Source organism: Sitophilus oryzae, unplaced genomic scaffold (genome assembly GCF_002938485.1).
Source record: "Sitophilus oryzae breed Bouriz unplaced genomic scaffold, Soryzae_2.0 scaffold_812_pilon_pilon, whole genome shotgun sequence".
In the NCBI taxonomy this organism is placed as follows: Eukaryota; Metazoa; Arthropoda; class Insecta; order Coleoptera; family Curculionidae; genus Sitophilus; species Sitophilus oryzae.
The window spans coordinates 351,944-370,943 of record NW_022147431.1 but is presented as its reverse complement, the minus strand read 5'-3'; the positions used below and the strand labels follow the sequence as shown (position 1 = coordinate 370,943).

Genomic DNA, 19,000 nt, shown 5'->3' with positions numbered 1-19,000 from the left:
AGAAACAAGATAGGTACTTAGTAGGAAAATCATTGGTGAACACCGACAAGAATATACCGATCAGAATTGCGAATGTTTTCCCGAATTGTGTCAAGATCCAAAAGGTGACAAGATAGCCATCTGCGAACCTGTAAGAAGTGTCACCCGATGTGATGAAGTGTCGTCAGCTGTTACACAAAAGGCATCCCAAGAAACACTAAAACATCTAGAACAGCTATGGGATCACCTAACATCTGAGGAGAAACAGAAGGCTAAGGAGTTCCTGCTAAAGCATGGCAGTATTTTTGAGAAGAACAACAGTGGAAGAACGGATTTTGTGAAGCACCGGATTAATACTGGTCATGCTCAGCCGATTCGACAACGTCCTAGAAGGGTGCCCCTTTCCAAACAACAAGAAATGGAGACAATGGTAGATAAGATGTTAGAAGATGGAGTAATCGAAGAATCATCAAGTCCATGGTCATCTCCTGTTGTTTTGGTGACGAAGAAAGATGGTAGTACACGATTCTGCGTGGACTATCGGAAGCTCAATGACGTCACTAAGAAGGACAGCTACCCACTGCCACGTATAGACGACACGTTAACCACACTGGCAGGTTCGTGCTGGTTCTCCACTCTCGACTTAAAGAGTGGATACTGGCAAGTTGGTCTAGACGAGGAAGACAAAGAAAAGACGGCTTTTTCTACAGGAAACGGACTATACCAATTCAAGGTCATGCCGTTTGGATTATGCAATGCTCCAGCCACTTTCGAACGTCTCATGGAGGTGGTGTTAAGAGGATTAACTTGGAAAACGTGCTTGGTTTACCTCGACGATGTATTGGTTATGGGAAGAACTTTGAGGAGCATTTGCGAAATCTAGAAGAAGTCTTCGGCCGCATACGGAATGCTCACCTGTACTTGAACCCGAAGAAGTGTAGCTTATTCCAGCGACAAGTGGAATTTTTGGGCCATGTAGTCTCAGCAGACGGAATTTACACTGACCAGAAGAAAATCGCTGCAATCAAGGATTGGCCTAAACTCGCGACAAACATGAACTTAGAAGTTTTCTGGGTTTATGCACCTATTACAGAAGATTTGTCAAGGGATTTGCCAATATAGCTGCACCCTTACATAGACTTACAGGTGATGAAGTCGGCTACGAATGGAACACCGATTGTGATGTAGCCTTTGGAAGACTTAAGGCGGCTTTATGTTCAAGTCCTATTCTAGCCTACCCGCAACAACAAGGGAGGTATATCCTGGATACCGACGCCAGCAATATCGGCATAGGTGCAGTGCTATCACAAGTGCAAGATGGCGAAGAACGAGTGATAGAATATTACAGTCGAGTTCTATCCAAACCAGAAAGGAATTACTGCGTTACCCGGAAGGAGCTGCTAGCAATTGTGAAGGCAGTTGATCATTTTCATAAATATCTGTACGGCCAAGAATTTTTAATTAGGACAGATCATGCGGCTCTCAAGTGGCTTATGGAGATGAAACAACCTGAAGGTCAAATAGCACGATGGCTCGAGAAGCTCCAACAGTATCACTTTACCATCCAACATCGTGCTGGAAAAATGCATGGTAACGCAGACGGTTTATCCAGAAGACCCTGTCAAACCGATTGTAAGCACTGCTGTAAAACGGAACAACGTGAAGGCACTGTCATGATAAGGAGTTTTAAACTTGAACCGATGAACAGTGGACGACGACACAATTGAGGAAAGATCAAATGGAAGATCCAGACATCGGAGCAATACTACGGCTCAAGGAAGGTAACGGCGAGAGACCACCGTGGCAGGATATTGCGGACAGAGGGCTCGTTTTCAAAGCTCTCTGGGCTCAGTGGAATTCACTGGTTATTGAGAATGGATTGTTAAAGCGCACATGGGAAAGTGCGGATGGCAGCACAGTAACAACTCAGTTACTGGTACCAAGGAAGAAAGTTACCCAGGTATTGGAAGAAATTCACGGTGGTAAAACTGGAGCCCATCTTGGGGTAAACAAGACCTTGAGCAAGCTGAGAGATCGCTTTTACTGGGTGGATTATTGCGAAGATGTCAAGAAATGGTGTCGACAATGTAAAATTTGTGCAGCCAGCCAAGGACCAAGCACTCGATCTAGGGGAAAAATGAAACAATATAACGTTGGACTGCCATTCGAAAGAATCGCTGTTGACATTGCAGGCCCATTCCCTGAAACGCACAAGGGCAACAAGTACGTTTTAGTGGCGATGGATTATTTCAGTAAATGGCCAGAAGTTTTTGCCATTCCAAACCAAGAAGCATCGACTGTAGCTGAAGTATTAGTCAATAATGTCTTCAGTAGATTTGGAATTCCTTTAGAGCTTCACACTGACCAAGGAAGGAACTTCGAGTCAAGACTGTTCCAGAAGATGTGTGATCTGCTTGGTATTCACAAGACTAGGACAACAGCTTTACATCCGCAGTCTGATGGGATGGTCGAGAGATTCAATAAGACCATTGAAGAACATCTCTCGAAAATGGTGGATGAACATCAAAGAGATTGGGATCAGCATATACCACTATTCCTAATGGCATATAGAAGTGCAGTTCACAACACCACCGGACTTTCACCATCGAAGATTTTATTTGGTCGAGAATTACGGTTGCCTTGTGACTTGGTGTTCGGATCACCAGACGACAGCACCACGAACGTAGAGGACTACGCGGATGAACTGAAGGAAAGGTTATTGGGAATTCATAAGGCCGTGAGAAGTAAGATTACGCTAGCCAGTGACCGGATGAAAGCTCGTTACGACCTCAGAGCTAATTCTACGGGATTTCAACAGGACGATATGGTATGGTTATATAACCCACAGCGCAAGAAAGGGAGGTCCCCAAAGTTAACTCCAGCATGGGAAGGTCCTTATACAGTCATCAAGAGGATAAATGATGTTGTGTACCGGATTCAACGCAGCCCTAGAAGTAAGATGAAAGTAGTTCATCTGGATCGATTGAAGAGATATCAGACAGGAAACCTTGATCGGGACGATCAAATTTGAGAAGGGGCAATGTCAAGAAAAATGGCCTATCCGCCAGAAATTAAAAATGTATTACTGGTTGCCTGCACAACCGCAACGTATCCGCCAGAAATTAAAAGACTTTTTCAGGCGCCATCTTTTAGTCAAGTCGAGAAGTAAGGGAATCAGACAATAGAATTGTCTGGTATGAAGAAGTACGCTTTCCGAGAATTGGGGAAATTTCGAGAAGCAGTCAATAGAGTATATAAGCCGGAGCCATCGACAACTGAGACAGTTTTTGAAATTTGAATATACCGCGTGGAAATTGAAAATCGGACAATTTGGTGAAGGAATCTTATAAATAGTTAGTTTGTTGTGTGTTGTAAGTTAGTAATTGTGTATAAAGTGAGAAAATAAATTCGTTAAGTATTTTATCGTGAGTTTAAATTAGTGGACCCACGGAATCCGTAACAATATTCTATTAATTTTAATGGTGTTTTTAAACATTGTAAATGATCGTAAACTAAAAAGTATAAAGTGCATTGAAACCACAAATTTATTCCACTAATTGCGAGGTTCTCAATAAAGCTTTACTTTTAAATATTTTGATATTATTTGGAAGGTTTGAAATTATTTAAAAGTTATTTGTGGCGTTTGAAAAAAATAGCATGTTCTATTCGGAGTAAAAATGACTTTTTGTCCTCGGCTGTATATCAAACGAACAGCCTCGCCACAAGAAGTATCATTTTTACTCCTAATAAAATAACATACTATTTTTTAACCAAAGCAAAATGTAATACATTTTTTTGAACGCGGTAGAAAATTATTAAGTATTGAAACTAAGAGTTTCGGGATGTTGTCTTTATTTATTTTAACTTACACTATGTTTCAATTGGTTTACCAGATGAAGATGCGCTATCTCTCTCTTTACTATTTCATATTATGTAAAGAGAATCTCAGAAAAAATCAGGCGAGTAGCCCCACAATATATCATTAAAACTGTTTTCAAATCTAAAACGACTCTAAAAAGCATTCTGAAAAATACGACCCGAAACATCGGAACAAGAGAAAGAGTGCACCTACCAGGTAACTTGTGATTGGGGTAAGTGATATTGGAGAGACAAAATGTCCTTTACATGCCAATTGTAATGCTAGAATATTCTTTAAATCCTTAACGAGCACATCCATATGTGGTCCAAGCAGCACAATAAAAAGTGGCCGAAAACTCGGGCTATCCACCAGAAACCCTACTGAAAAAAAAAATTAAATTTCATCAAGCTGTAAACCACAAAATCGTAAAAATTAGTGGTTTATTTACGTTTGCTTTGGAGTTAAATAACACAACAAAAAAATTAAATAACGACTTATAAAATACATATAAATTTAACTTATAAATTTAACAATAGCAGTGCCAGTCAATTAGCACAAAATAATAAACTAGGATGCTTAAATTTGGTAGTGATTCAGCTCCTCGAAAAAAACCTGCACCACTGCACTGGTTCGCTGGAGGCCTGATGGGAATCGTGACTCAGGGTCGTGAGCTACTACGGGGATATAGGGAGTACTTAAGGAGATCGAGATGAGAGAGATATACCACGTGGCCAAATTATTGCATAAATATTTTTATTTTATTTTGGACCTACTATGATTATTTTTATATTTTTGGACATATTTGCTTACTACACGACTAACTAATATAAAATTAAAAATCTAAGTGCAGCTAGGCTGTTATTACAATTTTATTTCATAATGAGTGAAAATCAACAAAAACAAATTTCATTTTAAACAGGAAATATTGAAAACAATTTTAATTATTTCTCGCAATTAATAGTCTGTATTGCCTCCTCGAGCCTCAATGCAAGCTGTGAGACGACGCGACGTGGCATGCTCTCATTTAAGTTGTCCAGATGTTGAGGAATGGCTTCCCATGTTTCGCGCGCAGCAATTTCCAATTGATTTAAGGTATGGGGAAATCATTCCTTTTGGCAATATGGCGTTTTAGCATGTCCCAAGCATGCTGGATCACATTCATGTCTGGAGACATCGGTGGCCACCACAGTTTTCTTATATCCTCTTCCTCACAAAATTCGCGAACCGCTAAATTGCGATGGAGAGGACATTATCCATGTAAACAAATTCATCCCCCACTGCTCCTCGAAATGGACGCATAATAGGCTCTAAAACGTCTCTAAGATATGAGGCACCTGTCATTGTTCCATCAATAAAAACAAGAGGAGTTTGAGCTCCGTGCATTATACATGCCATATCATACTATAATGCTTCCCTCTTGAAAGGGGACACGTTGAGCTGCATTCAAGCGTGCTCGTCTTCCAGATGCTCTCCAGACCAAAGTTCGTCGCGAGTCTGACACTGGGCCTATTGCGAGTCTGACACTGGGCCTTGTTTCATCACTAAACATGACGAAATTCCAATTAAGTCTATTTGCTCTCATCTCCTCAGCCCATTGTAGTCCGTAATTTTTTGCTGTAAATTAAGCTTCGGAACACGTAGAGACCTCCTTAAATGTAATCCTCTGTCATGGAGTCTGCTTACTATGGTCTTTCTTGAAACATTTACTCCTAAGGCGAGCTAACTCAATTTAATGGCAGTACTAGAAAGCAGGGGATTGCGTCGTGGCAATTAGAGATATTTGACGGGTATGCACAGCAGTAGTAACTCTCTTTCTACCTCTTCCAGGCCTGTCTGTAACCTCGTTTGTCTCCCTGAATTTTTTTAATATTTGCGAAACATCGCTTTGGTTAACTCCCACAATTTCAGCTAGTGCAACTTGCCAGTAGCCCTGTTGAGACAGTGTTACTATTCTGACTCTATTAAACTGTGAAATAATGTTTCTATGCATTTTAAGGCCAAAACAATGGTCAAATTTCTTTTGAAACCCAAGAGAGCACAAATCGAAATTTGCAAGAATTTGTAATAATATTGGGTCTGAACGATAAACATTGTTTACCATATCCATTTTAACAAAAAAATGTTTATTACAGATTATCAAAGCTATGTATAAAAAAAGATTATTTAAACTCTTTTACGTATATTTTTAAACGATATAATATGCATCAATTCAAGCATGTGTTGTTAAGAGCAAAATGTCAATATAAAAGTTCTAAGTAATAATAAAAATTATACTATTTTCTACATACCTTTCAAAAAATAAATAGCAATGGCATCTCTTAATTAAACTGACACAAACTAAGATAATAATTATTATATTAATAATAATAAACCTTAGCGTTTATTAAAAATAAACAAATTATAATCGATTAACGATAGGCAACCTGAAAATATAAACATATTCAATAAAAATTTCAGCTAACAACCACCCATAGTGAAGTTAACTATTATCTCGCACCTTACGCAAGAATCCTAAGTATTGAAAATATCTGACTCGGCATTTAAATTTTCATGCGTATGTCATGTTAGTTAATCTCTACAAATGTAACAAATTAATTACCTGCTATACTATGTTTATCTTTATTTACATCTTTTTCAATATAACAAATAATGATGTTTATTAAAGCGACCTTCAGACACGATATGGATCCGATATAAATATTGTTGCATTTGCAATAACGAATTCCTATTTTTGTTTTTGCTCGGATTTTTTATTATTTTATCACCTACTTATATCAGGGCTCTTATACAGGGTGTCCCAGAAATAAGTGCAAGTATTTTAAGGGGTGGTAGATCTCGATAAAAGAAACATATTTTATCTTTTCAAATAAGTCCAAAATAACCTAAAATAACGGAGTTATTTTACTATAAAAATTTCCAAAAAAAAAAGATTTTTTTCTAAAATTTTGAGAACCACTGGATCTTTTCTGTGTTTTCTTTGTTGTAAATTTAATCTACTACCTATGTTGCCATATTATCAGGAAATTATATTTTTTAACTAAAAACTAAAAAAAATCAATTATTTTTTCAAAAAATACCGAATTTTCAAAATATTTTTTTCGCAAAAAAAAACCTCATAGGCGTGTTTCTGGGGTTGAACAATACTACCAGTTAAAATACTTCCACTTATTTCTGGGACACCCTGTATATGTATAAATTTCAACTAACAACCACCCATAGTGAAGTTAACTAATTGCATTATTCTATTCAAGTAATTGTATCAGTAGTAATTGTATTAACTGTGACATTTTTCTGCGTTCGATATACAGCTTTTACTTTGTTTATTTTCTGATTTTTCTGATTTCATTTGTGACACTAACGAATATATGTATACTTGTTGGTAGAGTATTTGCCTGTAGTTTACGTTGATAGGCAATTCCATTTTTCTGCGTTTGTTATACAATAATTCTTTAACTTTCCTTTTCTCTTTTTCGTCAAACTGTTATTATTTATCAGCTATATTAACGTAATAAAATTCCTAATATATACATACATTCCTAAATAAGTAAAGTTTCATTAAAATCCATTAGTTTTTAAGTGAAAGAGCAACAAAGATTTACATTGTACATCCAAACAAACTTTTGCGTTTATAATATTAGTAAAGGATTGTCAAAAAATTAGAATATACAAAAATTATTATTTAATTGTCAAACAATTAGAATATACACAAATTATTAATCATCCAACAAAATTATTCAATTGCCAAACATTAATAATACACACAAATTAATCTTGTTTAGTATGCGAACTACAGATGCGATCTCTACTAAGATACCAGTGGCGGCTCGTGGGTATAAAAACAGGTGAAGGGTTTATTTTTGTTTAAATTGCGCTAAGATACATCTTATCATAAGGTATTACTGTTGATTGAAAGAATTGGGAAAATACGCAACCTAATGGGCGAATTCGTAATAAGGCTGATTTTATTTCCCCTTGCGTCTCAAGTGCTGTACGGTGGAGACACCAATCCTTCTGGCAGCCAACGCATAAAACACTTATTCTCTCTAATTTGGCCAGGAGGAGCTGAACGCGACGATGTTGCCATATTAAAATGTGAAATATCTGTAATACGTTTGACGAAAATATGTTTGGATGAAAAATCCGCGTTTTTGTATTGAACATTTATTCGTGTTAAACATAAAATAAAAATTCTTGTAGTGAATATGTCGTATGATCGAAAAAAGTCGTTTAGTTGGCTTGGAAATGACGATTGACGAATGACATTTACCATAATATTTTACATATGAGATAACAGCGATCTCCATTTCCAAGTCAGCTCTGCCGCCGTTCTTTGTGTCATCATATGATATATTAAATTGTTTAATGATAGAAAATCCGTATTATTAACGTACTGTATCTAAAATCTGTCATTGTCCGGATTTATCAGTACTTCAAAATCAACTCACTGCAGTCGGAGATCGTTACGGCCCTAAAATAAATACCACTAAAACAAAAATACTTATAATATCAAAAACTATTATTACAGTTGAGGGTTGGAACCTTTGGTGTTGCACAGCAAAATAAAAACACTAAATCACCACAATATACCAAAACACTTTTACTTTTACACTGGACGCGCGTTTCGCTAACCATGTTAGCATCATCAGCAGATGATTATAAACTAAAATACAATCTACAAGTTGAGCGTTTATATATTCGCTCAGTGGGCACCGAGTGGGCGTGGCAAGATCTAGCCAACCGAGTCAGAGCCCACCGAGCGTAACAGTTAAATTTCCGCCACTAGAGTAGTAGGAGCAAAGAACTTGAAGGAATTGGACCGTTGTCTCTGTTCATACTATCTTTACATTTATTAATTCTGATGCTTTCATATGCATCTAATTGCCTGTAATTTGAGACTTGTTTAATTAATTTTAAATTATTAAGATCTATACAATGTTCTTTATGAACAATATGTTCGGCAACGCAAGATTTATCAGGCCTACCATATCTATCTGAGCTAAATGTTCTTTAAATCTAGTTAATATTGATCTTTTAGTTTGCCCAACATATTTCTGATTACAATCTTTACAAGAAATCTCATAAATACCCGACCTTTCCAGTGGAGGTGTTTTATCCTTTGGATTACCTAATAATTGTTATAATTTATTATTATCACTATACACAAGTTTATAATTGACATTCTTAAAAATTCCTTTTGGGGGATAACTCTCTATCAAACGGTATTGAAAAATATCCTTCTCCACTTGAAAAGTCGAATTTTCAGAAATCATTAACCTATACCTACGTTTTCTAATTATTTTATCAACTAGTGAAGGAGAATATCCATTACACTCAGCTACATTCCTAATGTAATCTCTTTCTATTTCATATCTTTCGCTGGAAAGTGGAAAACTAAGGAATCTATGAACTAAGAAATTTAATCTAGCCATTTTATGTTCAACACTATGATATGATTCATTAGGAATATATCTGCGTGTAGTGGTATTTTTTCTATATATATCAAATCCCATGCAATTAATATTATTTCTAATAACTAATACATATAGAAATGGTAATCTGTCGTTGTTGTCAATTTCATGCGTAAATTTGGTAATGGAAGGAAAACGATTAGTTAACTTAGAAATAAAATTATCTATGGTGTCTGAATGTGTGTCAAAAACAGCAAAAATATCATCCACATACCTAAACCATACTCTTGGAAAATACTCAAACTGAATCTTAGCCTCCACCACAAACCTGCTCATGAATAAATTAGCCAAAAATGGAGACAATGGATTACCCATTGCTGTACCTTCCCGCTGTTCAAAAAAGTTGTTATTAAATTGAAAACAATTTTGTTTCGTACATAACGATGTAAGCTCAATATATTCAATCATAGTTTTGTTGTCGAGACCATTTGCGTTCAGTAATTTCTTCAAGTAGCCTAAAGTATGTGGAATTGGAACACTTGGGAACAACGAAGATACATCAAAAAAGACCAAAATTTCACCTTCATGCAATGGTATATCTTTAATTTTGTTAATGAATTCAATATTATTTTTAACTGAGAAAGAGGGTTCATGAACAGCTAAATTTTCGAACTCCTTTGATAACCATTTTGTCAAATTATAAGTCGGAGAACCTACAGTCGAAACAATTGGGCGCATAGACTTATCCGGCTTATGAATTTTTGGTAACGCATACAATTTTGGTAATGAGGAATTGGATACTTGCAATTTTCTCTTTAAAGAAAAGTCAATAAGGGTGTTACATTCTTTTAGAGTTTTTTTAACGTCTGCTACCATCTTAGACAAAAGATTCTTTTTCCAATTTATGTAGGGACCATTATCGATTAAGTTGTTAACCTTATTGTAATAGCCTTTTTTTATCTAATATAACTGCCGGAACCAAGCTCCACTCCCACAATCGGTTTCTGGGCCTACCCTTTATCAGGTGGGCTGTCCAGGGGCTAATTCTTACCGATACGGCAAGCAAAACTTTTTCAATATCAACAGACGATGTCGTAAAGTGTCGGTGAGATATTAGTGCATCTCCCGTCAAAGGATGGTAAAGAGCGTTTTTCCGCCCGCTCAACTATACCGATCGGGAAAGGTCAACTCTGTGTATAGGATTTTAACGTGTAAGACAGTGATGTGGACAGCTTAATGGCAAATCAAATGTATTAAAAAGAGAAAAAAGTTGGGTGGGTACATTTCTTCTGAGCGGTATTGCCGGATTTTGCATCAAAATTTCAAACCGCAGAAGTAGACGTTTCAAAAAAATGTTGCATCAGGGTTGGATCTGGATTTTCGACAAGTAGTTACTCATTTTACTACAACTGTAATATATTACATTTAGCTTAGATATATTATCTTCATTGCAGTAATATACATGAAAGTTTTTAACATAGTTTATTTTATTCTAATTTATTTAAGGTTAAGATTGTATTTTCCTTATAGTCTTTACATAGAACGTATTTAATATTATTTACATATATAGTTTTATTCAACAGGTAACCACTATAATAATTATTAAAATTGTACAATGCTATTCACCATCAGAATTCGTCACCATAAATATAGTCATTAGTTTTAAGTATTATACAATTGTGTTAAATTCTTTCTCTGTACATGCCTGGCGCCCAATATCTAGATATCTTTTGTTTATTATTATTGATTAATTTTCTCTCTAGTGAAATACCTTATCCACGACTGCTCTCCGATGAAAAGCTGCCGTTCGCAGTGGTAGTTGTTTTAAAAAACGCTACAGTGGTATTAATCGTGGTATTAGTTAGCATTTTTTCCATTATACGTGGTATTAGTGTACAGAAATTTGTCAGCGGCTTACCCCTCGGCATTTACCTACATGTGTAGAAGCGAATCGCTATGGCGATGTTGTAAATCGGAGAGAAAAAAATCCAAAGTTCATTATATCCACTTAATCCGACGTTTTACTTCATGGTTACGCTTGGGAAAATTCTTACTCTTCTCTCTTATATCGTATTGCACTGAACACATTGACTGTACTCTTCGTACACACGACAATTACTGTCCTTCATTCACGCAGTTGTGCAGTTCTGAACTGTTCAAGAACGCGATAATCTCACTCCATCCAATTGAATCATAAAGTTCAGAACTGTTCCGCGCCATATGGAGGCACGAGGCTATCGCGCACAGCTGCTTTCAGAACCGTTCTCGAGTAGCCCAGAGCGTAAAGCTCTGGAACTTGAAATTCGCGAATGGAGGACAGCAAATCGGCACCCAAAGCCGTGTGTACGTATAATTAAATAAACTAACCGTAAAACATGCTATTATTTAATCACGTACATCCGTAGTTACTTAATAAAATAGGTAATCAATTAATTACATAATGTATTAAATAGCGCAAATTCTATTGTCGACCGATCCGAGTTAATAGGTAATAAACTCCGCATTCTTCTCTCGTATTATAGAATCTTTTCTTTCTCAGTTTATCGTATTGTACTGAACATGTTTACTGTGCTCTTCATATACACGACAACTGGCACCCAAAGCCACGTATTATTAAATATAAACTAACCTTTTGGTTAGTTTATTTTTTGGTTATTTTTTGCTTCTTTATTACGTTAGTGACGTACATCCGCAGATACCTAATATGGCAGATAATCAGTTAATTACATAACGTAGTAAATAGCGCAAATTCTATTGTTGACATGTCGACCATTGTAATCAGTATAATTATGTATCATTGTAATTATGTATTAAATAATTATAGAGGTGTATATGATACATTGATGACGGACAAATGATTGATTATATTGTTAAGTGCTATAAACTAGTACAAAAGTAAAAAAGTAATTTTTAAATAAAGTTAAAGTAAGTTCTGGAAAATATATCCACATTACTATTATTAATGAGAACTCTTATCGATTTATAATTTGGGATAAACATTGACATGAGTCATCTTTTTATTACTATAGTCAATTTTCTGCAGACGGCTTATAAAACACGGGCACATAAATTTATTATCAATTCAATTTGATAATTTGATTATAATATGTTCTTCAAATACCATTTCGGTATTCATACAAAACGGCTTTTTATTACATATCTGCCGTACTTATCCATCAATAAATATTTCTTACATGTTAGAATAGAGCAGGCCCTAAAATTAATAAATTTAAATTTATTTATCTCTACTCATCCTTGACTCTGATGGACCCTGACATTATGGCCGCTGACTAGAAGGAGAAGGTGGGCGCTGCATTTCAGTCATAGGCGTACTTAAAACTAAAAGTTCTTATAGATATATTCAGAATTACTAATTACTCGTTGTCCATTATTATAGACATAGAGGGTTACAAACAGCATTAAAAAGGCATAAAGATAAGTAAAACTTTATACTGATAAGTTTTCTGTACCAATATTAGACAAAATAGGTAGTAGGTATATTTCATATTATAACATTATAATAATGTAATACCATACTCACAACCGTTGTAACACTAGTTACACCACCCCGCAGAAATTTAATATTATTATAAATAAATCATTTATTTTACAGCCCTCAAAAGGTAGCACAACTAGAACCATAAATATACAAATGTATAGTTTTTATTTAAGTGTTAAAGTAAGCATTTACAGCATTATAATAAAGACCAATACTTACCATACTAGTTGCGCGAACTAGAGGTGGGAATTCTAGTTCCCTGGGAGGAACTAGTTCCTTAGTTCTAGTTCCTCCAGAGGAATAGTTCCTTGAACTAGGTCTTTAGTTCACAATAGTTCCCAACTAACATTGACATCCCCCTTGCTTGCTAATGCGTTTAGTTGTCAGTCAAAACTATTCACAGTATGATCTGTATAATTTTTATAATGTACGGAGATATAACGAGACGTGTAATTGTGTATGTTAAAAACATATAGGTAAGTTTTATTGCAGATAAAAAAAATAAAAAAGAAACTCAAATTAGAGTTTAAAAAACTATGTCACAAATCAATTGGAGCAAATATTACAAAAATTTTACGAAAAAAAAATTGTCTAAAAATTCAGAATATTTACTTCGTTTTATAAGATATGTCTGAATTTTAGGGACCTGAAGTGAACATTTCCATAAAATATTTAAAAGACAAGCTAAAAATCAGAAACAGTATTTACGACAATTTTCTGTGGTAATTACGCCGGCTGTGGCAATAGACAATGCCGAATCCATCGTCGTCGCCTTGTATTATATCTCGGATCTGCCGACTGAATAGATTCCCGTGAACTAGTATTTTAATTAGTTCCTCTATGTCCGGATCCGATAACATACGGCTGGCACTCCCCACGCCTGCCTAGCATTAATCGCGCTGGCTGATATGTAAACTAGTCTTTTATTTACTTCTTCTAGTTCCTTTAGGTCCGGATCCGATAACATTACGCTGACACTCCCCACTCCTACTTAGCATCGATGGCGCTGGCCCGATCCGTACGTACGTAAACTAGTCTTTTATTTAGTTTTAGTTCCTCTAGGTCCGGATCCGATAACGTATGGCTGGCACTCCCCACTCCTGCCTAGCATCGGGCTACGCGCGCTGGCCGATCTCTCGCCGTCGCATATTATTATACATGTATATCGGTCACAGTCTCGATCCCGGAATAGGTCCTGAGGAACTAGTTCCTTTCATTCCGAATGTTGGAATAGTTCATTGGAACTAGTTCGTTCACGAACTACACACCTCTAGCGCGAACGGGTCCGTGCGATGGGTTGCGCGGCGATTTGACAGAATATCGATTTTTGGGTGAACCATTAAAAGAAATATAACGAACAAAATGGACAAATTTCCAGACGAACTAACGGATCGTATCCACGAACAGCATCGACGACGCCCCGCATCGATCATCTTCCGTCTTAAACTTTGTCAGCTATCATAAAACGATTCTTATAACAATTCTAGAAAATTAAATTTTACAGAATTCATAAGTAAAACTTTTAAACTATAATTGGCTGTAATACTAAATCTAAAGGGAAATAAAATATTAGTACGCCTATGACTCAAGAGTTTCATGGGTGACACGTGGCGACAGAAATTCCAAATGGCTTCCAAATCTTCGAGTGGGGAGATGAGACCAATCAGGTATGACATATCAAGTGGTGGGGGAAAGAAGTAAGAAATCTCTTAACATGGAGACGGTCCTTTGACCGTCTTTGATTGTCTTGAATATTAGTCATAGTTGCCAGGTGTAGGAAATTTCCCTAAATCTAGTAAGAATTAAAATTTAAATCATAGAAGTAAATTTTCGGAAAACATATTTTTTAGACAAAATTTAATGTGTGTTTTAATTTTGTTCCCAAACTTGACATTTCTAATAGTATCATCAGAAAATATTTTTTAATAATTATACACTACTCAAAACAATTATCGCATATTTGAATAAAAGTAATTATTACATATTTCTAACTGAAGCATGCATTTTTCTGTCTTTCTCTTGTGAGTTTTTTAGGATAATTAGGGTATGCACTGACATGTAATTTTTAGTCGGCCGACTTTGGACTTGGTTGCAAAAGTGAAAACAATACATTCTTATGGAGCCGATCGGGCCAATATTTGATTACATTGTGTAGCCTTAGGCTTTGCGCTGACAGGTAATTTTAATCGGCCGATTATTTAGTTGCATATTTGTAACCAATATATTCTTATGGATATATATGAATATATTCTTATGGTCCACGTGCAATCAAATAGTCGGCCGATCGACTTCATAAGTATGTATTGCTTTCACTTTTGCAACTAAATAGTCGGCCGATTAAAAATTATAGGTCTGCGCGTAGGCTTGTTTTATCGAATTTCCCTCCACAGTCCAAGTCAGGGAATTCAAAATGTCTTGTTTTTCAAATTAATATTTTTTTAGAAAATATGCGATAATTGTTTTGAGTAGTTTATTTTTTTTAAATGTAATTTTTCTTTATTGAGATTTAAAACAAAAATTCTAACCAGAAAACGAAAACTATTCTAACTAATGATATTATTTGACAATATGCTATTGTTATGAAGAGGTTGTTAGAGGAAGTTTATCTGGCAACATTGAGTGCAGTCTCGAATTATCATCGGTATCGGAGTCGATTTGTGCTCCCACCATGCTCATTCTTAATCCCGCCTACACGTTTACGAACCGGCAACACTGTATCCCCCCAGCTTTTATTTTGCGTCTCTCTCTGTCAACCGGTCAATTGTATTATTCTCTGTCGTATCCATTAAAATCTTATACACAGTAATTAAATGACCAGGACTGTATATGAAATTAACAAAATTCTTACAGCTGTAGTGTATATTAATAAATAATATTTCTTGCCTTTAGCTGTGTATTTTTTCTAATTTCGAAAAATCGAAAAGAGAAAAAAAAGTAAAAGAAAATTGCTTTGCTTGTCGTAAAGGGGGGAACCAAGCTCCACTCCCACAATCGGTTTCTGAGCCTACCCTTCATCAGGTGGGCTGTCCAGGGGCTGGTTCTCACCGATACGGCAAGCAAAACTTTTTTCAATATCAACAGACGATGTCGTAAAGTGTCGGTGAGATATTAAAAACCGGTTGTGGGAGTGGAGCTTGGTTCCCCCCTTTACGACAAGCAAAGCAATTTTCTTTTTAATTCTTTTTTCTCTTTTCGATTTTTCGAAATTAGAAAAAATATACAGCCAAAGGCAAGAAATATTATTTATTAATATACACTAAAGCTGTAAGAATTTTGTTAATTTCATATATATTTGAGTGGGCCGAAAAACGCTCATTACCATCCTTTGACGGAAGATGCACTAATATCTCACCGACACTTTACATCGTCTGTTGATATTGAAAAAGTTTTGCCTGCCATAGAGAACCAGCCCCTGGACAGCCCACCTGATGAAGGGTAGGCCCAGAAACCGGTGGTGGGAGTGGAGCTTGGTTCCCCCCTTTACGACAAGCAAAGCAATTTCCTTTTTACTTTTTTTTTCTCTTTTCGATTTTTCGAAATTAGAAAAAATACACAGTTAAAGGCAAGAAATAGTATTTATTAATATAAAAACATATCGTTATAGGTAATCCTTAGCAATCCAAGTATGGAACGTTTAAACAATATGGCAACCACTTGTCAAAGGTCAAATGTTGGCATCCTCAGCAGACAACATCGGGCTTGACTGCACCGAACTTTTAACGGATGCGTAGATTTCTCTAGTACCTATACATATAAGCTCAGTAGTTTATTAATTTAGATTAGTCTACATTTGGTCAGTCGGAAACCGAATCGTTGTGTAAGTTAAAGTAAATAAAGCCAATGACACTCCGAAATTCTTTTAGTTCCCAAAAAATATAATACACTTACCGATCATTGCTAGTAAATCAGACGTGTAAGAGCTCTCTCGAATATTTTCAACTTTGAAACAGGAAGAATTATTGTGGCTCCTTCCTAACATGTAACTTACGGCCAAACCAAAATATGCACCAAACGAATGTACTACTACTGATCCACCCACATCAACTGCCTAAAAACTTACTAATAAATTGTTTATAATGTGTTTTATATGAATACTGACACGTATTAAATATATACGAAGCAAAATATTATGTTTATGTTATCAAATGCATTTAACATTCTTTAATGGGAATAGTTGCTGCAAATCCTACTATGTTTTTTTTTAAACTCCTAGAAGATATCTAATCCAAATTTTCGGTTGCAACTGAAACCAACCCCGGTTTGCTTCACTTACTGATATTCTGGTATACAATATTGAACGGCACGACAGTTGAATCGTGAGGAATGAAATTCAGTTTAAAGTATTCAGTAATAATTTGATTCTCGTTGAAAATCTATTTCGATGAACAATTTTTAAATATGGTTTACCTCTACATCATCGAATTTTTGCTTACTTCTTATAGTTGAAGTTTTGTTTCGTCATCACAAATAGACAAATCATTGAATTTAAGAATGCTAGTAAATAAGTAAGGTAGGCAAGTTTCTTTCCCTAGGAGATGCAAGACCTTGTCGTTGGTGGGGTAGCTCCTTGTCAGGTGCTGGGGGAATCTCCTCTAGCACTTTAGCTCGGTCTGAGAAGCATCTCATTATCTTGTCTCTGGCTGTAGTGTCGTGGTCAGGGAATTGCACCAAGACATATAACGATAGCAATCCTGTCCGTCATACCAGGCACCCTCTAGTGTCTGTGGTTATGTCTCACGGGTAGAGGGTGTGGGGGGGTTTTGGTTTTACCGCCCGGACCAAGAGGAGGCAACCTCACCAAAATCCTAAATCCTAACATGGCAGAATCAGGTTAAAGGGATGCGTGGCTAGACAGGAGACTAGCCTTTACTGGTCTCAATCTTGGGGTATCAGGGGGCACCCCATTGTATTTACCCCTTACTTCTACATGCGGGGTCTGTAGAAGTTGACCGATTATCTCTAGTGACTCGTGGGAAACTATAAGATCTAGTATTAAAAACACCACCGGTGAAGCTGTGGGGAAGCCCGTGGTGACACTGGGAGCATTACCAATGAAAGTTCCAAGGGACCAAATCCAAAGGAAACTACAAGAGAGGCGGCTTACACTTGTTTGAGATCATCATCCTCCACAAGTGGCACACAAACCAGTCCAGCAAGGGTCGCGAGCCTATCTCTAGACCCAATAACACAAGCTACCGTTTCATCTACCCGGCCTGGGTCAACCAGGCGGGCTAGACGATCCTCTGAGAGTAGGTCTTAGCGGAGCAGAAGCACGAAGATACCTCCGATTGGTCTACGAAGGACTTGGTCCAGAGGAAGCAAAAGCAAAAACACTCCTCCGAAAGGGGAGAGTAAAGAAACCAAGAAAAAAACCTGACCCATCTCCATCAAAGGGCACGAGAGGGAGCGAGAACCTCTCACCTCCTTTCCGGCAGGGAGAGAAAAAAGCCAGGATGGAAAGCCGACAAATGTTGAAAATATCCTGGACCGAACGAACAACAAATCTCGAAGTATTAGAAAGAATGTTTAAGGACCAAGAACTATTGACTACAATAAAAAGACGGAAAGCAGCATATTTTGGTCATATTTTTCGAAATAACAAATATAGTTTCCTACAGCTGATCGTTGAAGGAAAGACTGAAGGACGACGAGGCATCGGGCGTGAACGGTTTTCCTGGTTGCGGAATTTGCGCCAGTGGTTTAATATAGGAGAGGCCAGTGCAATTATCCGTTTGGCTCAAGACAGGGAATAATTCCATTTGATGGTCGCCAACCTCCGATGAGGAGAAGGCACATGAAGAAGAAGAGGAAAGCCGTCCAACGCCGGGAGGAAAGCAGGGACGTATCACCAGCTTTGCCGCTATTGTTGGACAAGCGAAAATGGTGGTGCTGCCAAAGGATTTCCCAAAGGTTGCTCTGATCACCGACTAGCAAACGTCTCTAGAAGAGGCTATACTTGACGAAGTAGTGGCAATCGGATCGCAACACAACGATCTACAAAATGTGGGTCAGCTGCGTTTTGCAGTGATACATTTTCGGGTGGGCATGATCTTCATAGATTGTGTATCTCAAGAGTCGGCGAATTGGTTGGTGGAAATCGCACCTAAGCTTAAAAATTTGCAAGAGCCGGAACTAGTTGCAGTGAAGGGAGAAAACATCTCTAAAGGGGAGGCCATGACGGTCTTTTTGCCGAGGAGCAAGGGGAAATACACCACCTACCGGCTGAACCTTATCCAGGATCAGAACTTCAATGTA

General features: G+C 36.8%; 1 protein-coding gene across 1 annotated transcript in view; it reads right to left on the bottom strand.

The window, feature by feature from the left end:
- Positions 1-19,000, bottom strand: part of LOC115889245 (ammonium transporter Rh type A) — a 55,611-nt gene that overhangs the window by 19,293 nt on the left and 17,318 nt on the right. The window contains exon 4 of the mRNA XM_030909190.1: positions 16,634-16,793. Within this exon, the coding sequence (XP_030765050.1) occupies positions 16,634-16,793 (160 nt within the window). The remainder of the gene's footprint in view (positions 1-16,633; positions 16,794-19,000) is intronic.